Source organism: Oncorhynchus nerka, linkage group LG19 (assembly GCF_034236695.1).
Source record: "Oncorhynchus nerka isolate Pitt River linkage group LG19, Oner_Uvic_2.0, whole genome shotgun sequence".
Classification (NCBI taxonomy): Eukaryota; Metazoa; Chordata; class Actinopteri; order Salmoniformes; family Salmonidae; genus Oncorhynchus; species Oncorhynchus nerka.
The window spans coordinates 19,300,148-19,313,168 of record NC_088414.1 but is presented as its reverse complement, the minus strand read 5'-3'; the positions used below and the strand labels follow the sequence as shown (position 1 = coordinate 19,313,168).

Here is a 13,021-nt window from a genome sequence, read left to right as displayed (position 1 = left end):
AGCATAATCAGAACTATGTTCTGACTGACAGGTTGGAGAGCAGTGCATGTACACAGTGTTAGTAAGGTTTTAATTCAGGGTAGAGAGGACCAGCCCTAGAGCAAACACATGAGGCGCCCTTGACCAATATCAGGTGGCATTGAGGCCAAAGGAGACAGCTGAGGAATTAATCTCCCTGTATGTGATGGGCATTCACAGGGGCTGGGAAAAGGGAGACATTGCTCATCCGTCGCACCAATTGCCTCTGATTTGCGCCTGGGTAGTGATGTTCTCATTGATTCTAGCACAGAGCACACCACATGTTAATGTGACCCCTGGTGGTATGCAAGTGCATCCTTAAAGTTGTCCTGAAGCCACAGCAGAAAGAAACATTGATTGCAGTAGTTCTAGTTTCTGAAGGTGTAGCAAGCAGTCAGGAGCACCACAATGTGACCCCATGGCCATCACCAAAACAAGCTCAATGAGTTTAGCCTAAATGACACTACCAACCCTAACATGGGAGATGAACATAACGCATCCCAAAGGAACACCTTTGACCGCCTGGAATCTCCTAGGTCCAGATGAATTGTAGCATAATAGAATTCCCAGTAGCAAGTGGTTCACTGACAAGTCAGTGAATTGCGAGGCCCTCTTGTGGACATTTCATGTCATCTATTTACACATCAGTATAGGACTTTACAAAGGCAGGAGGAAACATTTATGTAATCATTTATTGTCATACCAATCAGAACAGAAAGCAAATTTGTTAACATTTTGTTAATAGGCCTCTGCTGGGACAGTAGCCTATTCTACCACCCCTCCACACACACATGTAGTAGCCCACAGACAAAGCTCCCATAGCAGTCAGCAACACTAGAGGGACCACCAGTAACAAGAGCCAGACTGGACACACCTTCAGTTGACCTGGAAAAGACAATATATTTCAACTTAGTCGATGACCTACTTGGACCTTACAAACAATGCTAAGCCATAATGTGGGCAGCGCAAAACATGGCTTGTAAACATACCTCAAGTCCAGGGATGGATGAGCGCTGTACTCATTACCCGAAATAACAAATTGAAATACTGCTAGCTTTGATGAGCTGGCCTTTTCAGCCTCATGCTAGGCGAAAGTAGCCAATTGGATTACATGAATGCAACACCTAGCATTGGGGTAGCGGTTATGGAATCCAAGGGGTTGTTATAGCCTAACTTTAGCTAGCTCGAGGACAAAAAGGCAGTTTAAACTAGTATTTCAATCTTCCATCCCTTGAATTATGCATGTTTGTGACATATCCGGGGCCACACCGACCACATTATGATAGCCGAGCATTGACCCAGGGGTGTAGTCGTTAAGCCAAACAGTTGCAAAGAAGTACAATGGACAAGTTACATCCCTCCCTGTTCATTTCCATTTAAGAAGCATTTCACAACAGAATGAACACACCAGAAAAGTACTTCTGGTCCTCAGATCAAAACAATCTACACAAACTCACTAAAAAGGTGATTACTGAATGAGTGAGAGGACATCAGCTCACCTTGTTCCTCTACACCAGGAGTCTCATCCGAGTCGTAGGTCTGCAGCTCATCCGAGTCGTAGGTCTGCAGCTCATCCGAGTCGTAGGTCTGCAGCTCATCCGAGTCGTAGGTCTGCAGCTCATCCGAGTCAGAGGTCTGCAGCTCATCCGAGTCATAGGTCTGCAGCTCATCCGAGTCATAGGTCTGCAGCTCATCCGAGTCATAGGTCTGCAGCTCATCCGAGTCATAGGTCTGCAGCTCATCCGAGTCATAGGTCTGCAGCTCATCCGAGTCATAGGTCTGCAGCTCATCCGAGTCGTAGGTCTGCAGCTCATCCGAGTCGTAGGTCTGCAGCTCATCCGAGTCAGAGGTCTGCAGCTCATCCGAGTCAGAGGTCTGCAGCTCATCCGAGTCAGAGGTCTGCAGCTCATCCGAGTCATAGGTCTGCAGCTCATCCGAGTCATAGGTCTGCAGCTCATCCGAGTCATAGGTCTGCAGCTCATCCGAGTCATAGGTCTGCAGCTCATCCGAGTCATAGGTCTGCAGCTCATCCGAGTCATAGGTCTGCAGCTCATCCGAGTCATAGGTCTGCAGCTCATCCGAGTCATAGGTCTGCAGCTCATCCGAGTCATAGGGCTGCAGCTCATCCAAGTCATAAGTTTGTGGAATCTCCACAGAGATGGTCCACTGGTCTACACTGTCCCTTAACTGTGGAACTCCTAGAGGTAGTGGAGGGAAGAACAGAGCTGAAACAGGTCAGAGGCACACCTAACTTCACTGCTTTTTATAAAAACAGAAGCAGGAAAAAGACAATTTAATAAGTTTCCAGATTAACAAAAGGAAAATGAATGCAAGCTTTAAAAATGGTAGAGCCAGACTTAAATAAACATTAAGCCAGTTATCAAATTGTTTGGCATACCTGTTTGGGCCACAGTTGTGGCCACAAGCATCAAAAACAGAGCACTGTTGATAAAGAACATCATTCTGACTATATTCCTGCACTCAGGCCACCTGGACTTTTTATGTGAGTAGCTAATGCAGTTAATTAAAACAAGTGCTGTCAGCTGTGGAACGCTTACTCAATCAGGACGAATTATTAACACTAGTTGAAATCATTGAGCTCTTTGATTTGATTGGTTTTGACAGTGGCACTCTAGGCATTTTATTGGTTAATCTATGTTGTGTTGCATTGTTGCAGTACAATCTGCAGGGAATGAAAGAGGTGACTGCACCACAGAGATAGAGAACTCTGTATCTTTGTATATGTATATATCTCCATTTTGAAGTAGTACATTTTCTTCTTCAAGACTGGCTGATCCCTCCTGATGAGCAGGTTGGACATGACTCCAACAGGGCCACCAAGTGGGATCAGCCAATGAAATTGGAAGTCCCACCCAGTTGACTATATTAACATCAAGGAAGCCCTCAATGGCACGCCCCTGCTAGCATGGCCTTTTGGCCACTAGAGGCCTCTATCATTCTCCATTGACCACACATATTTTTCTAAATGCACCCAAAGTCGTTTCAAATGAATGCAGACATTTGTCCAACATGTTAGACCTTAGTGACTAACCTCAAACACTGAACAATATCTCTTGGCAAGAGTTATCAATCATAATTCCCCAGAGGAATGCTACTGAGACAGTTCTGTGCTACTTGTTGCCAGTAAGTGTGTTGTCATAACACATCCATAGTTACTCATTTTTTCTGACACTGCAGCATAAAAAGAATGTTAAACTGTGATATGGATTTTTGAAAGTTAAATTACTCTCTGCAATAATGTTTTGGCTGTGTATGAAGGGTTGCCCATTCACCTCCTCCCAGCTGCCCACTGCACTGAAGATAGGAAACACTGTCACCACTGATAAATCCACCATAATTGAGATAAGCATTTTTCTACGGCTGGCCATGCTTTCCACCTGACTACTCCCACCTCGGTCAACAGCACTGCACCCCCCACAGCAACTCGCCCAAGCCTTCCCCATTTCTCCTTCTCCCAAATCCGTTCAGCTGATGTTCTGAAAGAGCTGCAAAATCTGGACCCCTACAAATCAGCCGGGCTAGACAATCTGGACCCTTTCTTTCTAAAATGATCTGCCGAAATTGTTGCCAGCCCTATTACTAGCCTGTTCAACCTCTCTTTCGTGTCGTCTGAGATTCCCAAAGATTGGAAAGCAGCTGCAGTCATCCCCCTCTTCAAAGGGGGGGACACTCTTGACCCAAACTGCTACAGACCTATATCTATCCTACCATGCCTTTCTAAGGTCTTCGAAAGCCAAGTCAACAAACAGATTACCGACCATTTCGAATCTCACCATACCTTCTCTGCTATGCAATCTGGTTTCAGAGCTGGTCATGCGTGCACCTCAGCCACGCCCAAGGTCCTAAATGATATCTTAACCGCCATCGATAAGAAACATTACTGTGCAGCCGTATTCATTGATCTGGCCAAGGCTTTCGACTCTGTCAATCACCACATCCTCATCGGCAGACTCGACAGCCTTGGTTTCTCAAATGATTGCCTCGCCTGGTTCACCAACTACTTCTCTGATAGAGTTCAGTGTGTCAAATCGGAGGGTCTGCTGTCCGGACCTCTGGCAGTCTCTATGGGGGTGCCACAGGGTTCAATTCTTGGACCGACTCTCTTCTCTGTATACATCAATGAGGTCGCTCTTGCTGCTGGTGATTCTCTGATCCACCTCTACGCAGACGACACCATTCTGTATACTTCTGGCCCTTCTTTGGACATTGTGTTAACAACCCTCCAGGCAAGCTTCAATGCCATACAACTCTCCTTCCGTGGCCTCCAATTGCTCTTAAATACAAGTAAAAAAAAAACTAAATGCAAATACGTGGACAACTACAAATACTTAGGTGTCTGGTTAGACTGTAAACTCTCCTTCCAGACCCATATCAAACATCTCCAATCCAAAGTTAAATCTAGAATTGGCTTCCTATTTCGCAACAAAGCATCCTTCACTCATGCTGCCAAACATACCCTTGTAAAACTGACCATCCTACCAATCCTCGACTTTGGCGATGTCATTTACAAAACAGCCTCCAATACCCTACTCAACAAATTGGATGCAGTCTATCACAGTGCAATCCGTTTTGTCACCAAAGCCCCATATACTACCCACCATTGCGACCTGTACGCTCTCGTTGGCTGGCCCAACTGTCAGAGCAGCTCACAGATTACTGCACCTGTACATAGCCCACCTATAATTTAGCCCAAACAACTACCTCTTTCCCTACTGCATTTAATTAATTAATTAATTTTGCATTCTTTTTATTTCTACTTTGCACATTCTTCCATTGCAAATCTACCATTCCAGTGTTTTACTTGCTATATTGTATTTACTTTGCCACCATGGCCTTTTTTTGCCTTTACCTCCCTTATCTCACCTCATTTGCTCACATTGTATATAGACTTGTTTATACTGTATTATTGACTGTATGTTTGTTTTACTCCATGTGTAACTCTGTGTCGTTGTATGTGTCGAACTGCTTTGCTTTATCTTGGCCAGGTCGCAATTGTAAATGAGAACTTGTTCTCAACTTGCCTACCTGGTTAAATAAAGGTGAAATTAATTAATTAATTAATTAAAACAAAGTTTCTTATTCTCGCTTATAAACTGTTAAAATATGTAGAACATTGTTTGTACATACCAATGCTTGAGGAAAGAAATAAGGCAACATGATTCATTCATTCATTTATACAATATAGGATATGTTGTTTTTCTAGAGTATATTTAAAAACAGTTTCAAAATAGGGGAATTACTAGATAGTGGCACATTACAGTATATCTTTCAGTTTCAATGATAAATTACTATATTGTGTCAAAGAAAATATGTTTGAATAGTAAAGAAAATGTCAAATGTTTTCAGTAGCTGGCTTGAAAACATATTTGAATGTTAAGGCTAAAACATTGGAAATAAAACATGTTATAAAATAAGTGTCTCTTACAAATGTTAAATCTTTGAGGAAAATGTTGTGGAAACAACAGTTAAACATTCCCTTATGTTTCCAGCATGAAAACAAATACGTTAAAAAAAGACATTGAAATACAGTATGACATTTGATTTTGTGACTATGTGGACAAATGATCTGTAAGAGAAAACATACTATCACAAAGCTGTCGAGTTTTGGTGCCTTTGGCTTTTTCACATTCACTAAGAATTAAACCATATATAACAAACACAGGAATTGACTTATAACAACATTTAAATAACAATTATTGCTGAATGTTAGTTCTGGTGTATGAACAATTGGCAACATTTCCCAGTATGTCACATTCACTTACACATTCCAATCGCAATTCCCATTTTTGTGTAAAATGACTTGGTTTTGTTGCATAGTGCAGCACAGCAATGTATACTGATGGGTAGCCTTGGCAATAATGATATGTATTTTATGCATAATCATTTCATACGCTTTCTGCATAGGCCATGTTACACAATTATTACAGTACTTTCTATACCTAAAAGATCACCAAAGGAACTGAATCATTAGTGCTAACAAAAACTTAACATATATTCTGTTCAACTCAGTATTGAATGGCAAGAGGCAAAAAAGCTCTGAGGTTAATCTCAAGACTGAACATTGAAAAGTGCATCACACTATACTCTGTCAAGCTTTATTCAAAGTGACAGACAACTGTGCATTGTCATTCTTTCTGTAATAAACAAAAAAACTAAGATAAATGTTTACTTGTAATGAAAATAGGTTCTCAATGCCAGGTATGATGACACTGACCCGAATGTTTCCTGAATATGGCTAACAGCAAGAGCTACCTGGATACACGCCAAGTGGAGGTCTGAGAACATGAACAGGTGGGCACTGCAGGCCAGTAGCAGCTAGGGGTATTCATCTCGTCCTGGAGGGCAACACTGTCTACTGGATCTCTATTCTCCCTGATAAAATGTCATTGACGGGCCGAGGAGTCCTAAGTCCCCCTAACGTGGGAGTTGAAAATAAAAAGATGACAATAGGGTTGAAAGAGAGGGGCATAGACAACTGTGGACTCTGGAGGACTGGAGTTGAGTAACCCTGCTGTGTTGGCTTCACAGTGACGTTAGTAGAGTGATCAGCAGAGGGTTCAAGCTGGCTACAGCTGGCTACAGGATGGATGTGGTCCTTTTAGTCGTGCTTCTTTCCTATAGACTGACCGTACGCAGGCTGGAGTCCAGTAGGAAGTCCACTCCCCTGTGGAGCATAGAGACAGAGAAGGGCTTTAGGGTTTGAGGATAGCAAGGATGGGACCTCACCTCAGACACTGTGAAGACCATTACAATTTACAAAGCCACTCGTGAACCCAGAGTTCCATATGTTGAAAGAATAAAGGGGGGAACATTTGTTAATAAAGTGTCCTGGCTCCCTACAGCCATTACCAAGTGCATATAGGCCGATAGATATGGTTATAAATATGCACTCACTGCGAATGGCCGCACTAGGTGGGTGATTACACAACAAATTGGCCAGCGTTGATTTTTCAGTGTAACATTTCTAGTTTTGATTAAGGGGTTAAATTCACTCTATAAAAGTGAAAGTAACACTCAGTGGTGTAAAATAACGCCCAGTTTTGGTGTTAATAACCACAGTTATTGTTTTACACTTTGTAGTGTAAAACAGTCCCATCATTATCATATTTCCCAGCATGCTCTACTGCAGCTAGATTTTTTAGGATTGTTTTTAATATCTGGGATTTTGTAGGTATATTGATTGATTGGTCTGATGCTGCACAAAGATAAATAACATACATTGTTCTAACTAATCCAATCAGTTAGATATATTTATTGCACCCGTTACTGAAATGGTTGTTCCAGTTTAAATGTTTTAGGTAGTCTTATTTTAACCAAGTTTCCTAACCCTGGCTGTCATTCTGAATGCAAGTGAATAAAAATTCCAATTGTTGGATATCTTAACTCTGGATGGACTCCAATAGGAATTACGCATCACTTTGCAAACCAGCATAATGTGACTTGCAGGTCTGATGTGGCCTGTAACCCAGGAATTTCCTAAAACTGTTAGGGTAAAATTAGGCCATCAAAGTAAGGCTTTATGATATACAGTTGAAATCGGAAGTTTACATACATTTAGGTTGTAGTCATTAAAACTCATTTTTCAACCACTCCACAAATTTCTTGTTAACAAACTATAGTTTTGGCAAGTCGGTTAGGACATCTACTTTGTGCATGACACAAGTCATTTTTCCAACAATTGTTTACAGACAGATTTCACTTATTCACTGTATCACAATTCCAGTGGGTCAGAAATGTACATACACTAAGTTGACTGTGCCTTTAAAACGTCTTCGAGCTAACCCCCTACTTTTTTCAATTTCCGCCAGAAGACATACCCAAATCTAACTGCCTGTAGCTCAGGCACAGAACCAAGGATATGCATATTCTTGGTACCATTTGAAAGAAAACACTCTGAAGATTGTGTAAATGTGAATTGAATGTAGGAGAATATAACACAATAGATCTGGTTTAGATAATACAATGAAAACAAACATACGTTTTTTTCTTTTTATTGTTGTATCATCTTTAAAATGAACAAAATAAAACAAACATTCAGATAGGATGATGGGGACAATCAGTGAAAAACATAAGAGGGCAACACAGTACTTGTGCAAAGTTTCAGAATGATAACTTCCAAAATGAGTGTGCTACATGACATTTGTCACAAAGTGACCCAGGTGTCCCACACAAGTATCCCAAATGTACCCAAGTGGCCAAATTGGGGAAGTTATACATTTTGAATTGAATAACTATATACAAAATACCCCAAAAAATATTCTGTGGGTAATGCAACATTTACTGTGTGGGCTGTATCTCAAAGTCATGCAAGATACTCCGGTTGTAAAACAGTGGAGCCAATACAGGGAGTTGAAATTTCTCTGCTTTTAAGCAGAGGCCTTTTGCTTTCAAAACAGTGTTTTCCCCACAATCGCATGTTGTCTGCTGTTCGTGACAGCAACTCCACAATCAACTGTTTGAGAAAAGCTGTGGGCTGCCCAAATTGCAGGTTTCCCGACAGAACAAATTGCATTCAAGTGATAAAACAAAACAGCATTTATTTTTATTTTTAGGAAGCCAATGACCTGTAATTTCTAAATAAATGTAATGCATACCAGAGGTGGGGAAGTCCAAAGGGATGGCAGAAGCAGAGAGGGGGAATCCCTCCCACCCCCCTACAAACTGAACCCTGAATATACCTCTTCAATGACACCTCATGGATTGGAGATAAATAAGAATGGTGGCTACACATCTAACATTACATAAAGTAGGCTACCAAGCCTTAAAAAATCTATGATAGAAGCAAAGGTGTGTGTGACTCCTAATATGACACTTAAATAGATGCATACATTTTTTTTTAAAAGGTCATGTTGTTAACTAAGATCATGTGGGAATTTTTTATCTCAATGGGCTGGTGTGGTGGTGCACACACACACACAGGCAGGCTAAGACATTTAACTGCAAACTAATACCGTGGCAAACTTGTGCCATAAACATCGAATTGCAAACGTCCCTAAGTACACACTCTTCCCCCCTCTCACTCGTAGAGTTTCTCTTGCTCTACCTCCTTTCTTTCTCACACACGTTTATCATGCGCTCTCTCTCTCAAACATACACAGTCCTTCACTGTCTCTCTGACACATACACTGAGTGTACAAAACATTAACAACACCTTCCTAATACTGAGTTGGGTCATGGACTTTACAAGGTGTCGAAAGCGTTCCACAGAGATGCTGGCCCATGTTGTCGCCAATGCTTCCCACAGTTATGTGAAGTTGGCTAGATATCCTTTGGGTGGTGGACCATTCTTGATACACACGTGAAACTGTTGAGTGTGAAAAACACAGCAGCGTTGCAGTTCTTGACACAAACCGGTGCGCCTGGCACCGGGTGGGTATCATTTGTGGAACGTTCCAACAGGAATCTGTTCCAAAAACTGCGTAAAGTACAAGGTTGCCAACTAACAACACATACAAAAGTAGCATGATCAATTCAACTAGTTGACGAATAGGCATCAACTCACCACGTAGCTTATTCTTAATGTTTGACCATAGGCCACCAGAGTGAGGACAGACATTTCCCTAAATAAACATGGTGAGTGAAAAACCTAATTAAATAGTCCACTCCCTACCTGGTATCTGCCGCTATACAATTTTGTATGCGTTGTTTGTTGACATCCTTGTTATTTACAAAGTTTTTGGAACAGATTCCTGTTGGAACGTTCCACAAATTATACCCACCCCCTGGCACCTACTACCATACCCCGTTCAAAGGCACTTAAATATTTTTATCTTACCCATTCACCCTCTGAATAGCAAACATACACAATCCATGTAAATTTCACCTGGATTCATTATGTTTTGTACACTCAGTGTATATCTGGCACACATGTACACACACACTTAACCCCCCACCAACACACACACTGACCTGTCGATAGGGTGGATGATGAAGGGAATGGTAGCCATTTTGGCCATGGTGGTCCACTTGCGTACGGAGAGGGGCAGGTGCGTGGTTCTTCCTAGGAGGTAGAGAGAGGCAGCACACACACGGTTGATGGTGAAGCATGGGATAGCGACCGAAGCCAGGGCCTGCCATACAAAACGTGTCCACCACCGCTGCAGCTACCTTGGTTCTCTTCCCTGGGTTGTCACCATGCTCCTACAGAACAGGGATAGACAATTGCACAACCGAATGCATTCAACCAAAATGTGTATTCCGCATTTAATCCAACCCCTCGGAATCAGAGAGGTGCAGGGGGCTGCCTTAAATTGACGTCAACGTTGGGGGTTAACTGCCTTGCTCAAGGGCAGAACGGCAGATTTTGACACTTTGCCGGCTTGGGGATTTGAACCGGCAACCCTTCGGTTACTGGCCCAACGCTCTTAACTGCTAGTTTACCTGCCGCTCCAAGAGACCATAAAGCTTTGCTTTTACAAAAAGTCCTTCCTTACCACAGCAGCCTTCTTCCCCTTGTCCAAAGCATCAGCGTAAACATACACGGTGGCAACCGCACGTGTGGCCCATACAGCGCTCACTGGCGCCAGGGCACGGAAGGCCTCCCCCACCTCATTGGCATAGCCTGTCAGCACAAGATTACATGCCAGGGTAAGATACGAGTGCAATAAGGCTTTAACTGCCTCACTGTTGTGAGAGGCCTCTACACAAATCATAGCCAACCCTCACCGGAGGAGAGTTGGGGAGGTAAAACATAATGTATTAGAATAATAATTCAAATTTCCCTCTTGGACCTCTGCCATATAAAGGGGGGGTACATTAATATAGACTTTTGTTCAGTGTTCTGCTTATTAGCAGTAACCCCCCTGACACAACTCTTTCCCTAGAATGGGCAGTGACCTTTGGAGCAATATGCACCGTCTGCTCCAACAGGATTGGAATGACTAATAATGCCCTTGGTCTGTCATTAGAACGCAGCTGTTGGCTGCTGCTGAACCTGTACTGCCACCCTGTGGGCAAACATTAGGCTAACGTTAGATCCGTAGGCCTTTTTCATTTAACGGTTATTTAACGAGGTAAGCCAATAATGTACACATTTTTTATTTACAATGATGGCAAGAGGCCTCATGTGAGGATGGGGCTGGAATTAAATAAAATAAAAATAGTAAGACTAAATGGACAACACAGACAGAAGACACATTTTGTACCATGTTGTGTTGCTGCCATGCTATGATGTTGTCTTAGGTCTCTCCTTATTTATTTAATTAGCCAAGTCAGTTAAGAACAAATTGTTATTATTACAATGACGGCCTACCCCAGACCCGACGACGTTGGGCCAATTGTGCACCGCCCTATGGGACTCCCAATCACAGCGTTTTATAATACAGCCTGCAATTTAACCAGAGTCTGTAGTGACACCTCCCAAGTGCCTTAGACCGCTGCGCCACTTGGGAGCCCGGGATGTGTTGTGGTGTCTCTTGTTGTGATGTGTGTTTTGTCCTATATTTTTATTTTATTTTTGACTTTTGGTAGGCTGTCATTGTAAATAAGAATTTGACTTTAACAGACTTGCCTAGCTAAATTCAAATTAAAAAACACTAGCAACAGGAGAACTGCATTATTGGTTAAGGACTTGCAAGTAAGCACCTGCAGTTGTATTCGGCACAAAATACAATTGACATATACGATTTGATTTGAAATACAACAGCAAACAATGCAGAATGTCGTCCCCGCGAATATCTATGCAAGACATCATTCACCTACGTTTCGTCAAAATCGTGGCAGTCAAACAGATCAAGAAATAAACATGTGCCCGTTGTAGCGCCACCGTGTGGTTTATATGAATGTTCTCGCATATGTTGAGTCTTGACAGTGTTTGCAACATGTACCAAATTGAGTTACAATACGAATATCCTTGACTGCTTTATATGCATTTATGTGGCAGACCACACAACTGTGTATTAGGTACTAGTCTGGAAAATATTGCACTGAGAGACCTGTGGTCTGCCAGATAACATATGAAAGTTCATACAAATCGGTAATTCGGTGCCAGAAGATCAGCAGTTTAAGTGTTTTCCCTCAAACGAAATTCAAAATCGCGGAAGTCAGTGCAAGTTTGCCGGGTCGCTATGACAAGACGCACCCAAGTTTCGTCAAAATCGGACCAGTGCCGTCTTGAGATATCGCGCGTGACCAACTTACGAACAAGACAGACTTGTTGGCTATGATTTATGTAGAGGCCTCTCACAACAGTGAGGCAGTTAAAGCCTTATTGCACTCGTATCTTACCCTGGCATGTAATCTTGTGCTGACAGGCTATGCCAATGAGGTGGGGGAGGCCTTCCGTGCCCTGGCGCCAGTGAGCGCTGTATGGGCCACGTGCGGTTGCCACCGTGTATGTTTCCGCTGATGCTTTGGACAAGGGGAAGAAGGCTGCTGTAGTAAGGAAGGACTTTTTGTAAAAGCAAATCTTTTATGGTCCCCGATTTAATGGTCGACAGCCACATGGTACATAAAGGCGATGCAAACTGCTGACGTCGTTGATTCTAGTAGTCACTCGAGATGTCTCAAGAACCTGTTCATTTGTGTCTTTTGAACAGATTATACTTGTGATGTACCTGTAGTTACATTAAATGGGATAGGGGCAAACTTTTAAAAATAGCTAATTTTGAGCAAGAATCAGTCAAACATTCGTAAATTCGCTCTGGCTATCTACTCCCAATTTCAGAGCACCTGAGTGTGCAGGGCGCAGAATTGATGAATTTACGAACGCTCAGCCTGAACACCGACTGAATACGGCCGTTGTCGGTAAACATCGGCCAAAAAAAGCGTCATTAAATCGTTGCCAGCAGCACGGTCACCAACGTTCTGGATAACATGAAAAGAGCCGAAACAGCTCTACTCGGACGACTAAAATGGACACAGATGTTCTCATTTGTGTCTGGAAGTAGCTAGCCAATTAGCGTGGTGCTTGATTCCTCCGCCTGAGCGTCCAGTGTGCGCTCTGAATTTACAAAAGGACAATCTGACAATGCTCCAGAATTTA

The 13,021-nt window shown here is 42.6% G+C and overlaps 1 protein-coding gene and 1 pseudogene across 1 annotated transcript; both read right to left on the bottom strand.

The window, feature by feature from the left end:
• Positions 1 to 692: 692 nt before the first annotated feature.
• On the bottom strand, positions 693 to 2,523 carry LOC115146909 (dentin sialophosphoprotein-like). The gene is made up of 3 exons (XM_029688917.2): positions 2,417 to 2,523; positions 1,518 to 2,216; positions 693 to 903 (listed from the first exon to the last, which is right to left on the bottom strand). The coding sequence occupies exons 1-3, from the start codon at positions 2,478 to 2,480 to the stop codon at positions 746 to 748; spliced, it is 921 nt and encodes a 306-aa protein (XP_029544777.2). The 5' UTR covers positions 2,481 to 2,523; the 3' UTR covers positions 693 to 745.
• Positions 2,524 to 5,206: 2,683 nt separating this feature from the next.
• On the bottom strand, positions 5,207 to 12,791 carry LOC115146907 (mitochondrial fission process protein 1-like; annotated as a pseudogene).
• Positions 12,792 to 13,021: the final 230 nt, after the last annotated feature.

Bases quoted from the DNA above. Each gene is read 5' to 3' on its own strand.
- LOC115146909 (XM_029688917.2), bottom strand. From the start codon at position 2,480: ATGATGTTCTTTATCAACAGTGCTCTGTTTTTGATGCTTGTGGCCACA. The intron at 2,217-2,416 runs GTATGCCAAACA...CACTACCTCTAG, and splicing joins CACAACTGTGGCCCAAACAG to GAGTTCCACAGTTAAGGGAC. The intron at 904-1,517 runs GTGAGCTGATGT...TGTCTTTTCCAG, and splicing joins TCCTGGTGTAGAGGAACAAG to GTCAACTGAAGGTGTGTCCA.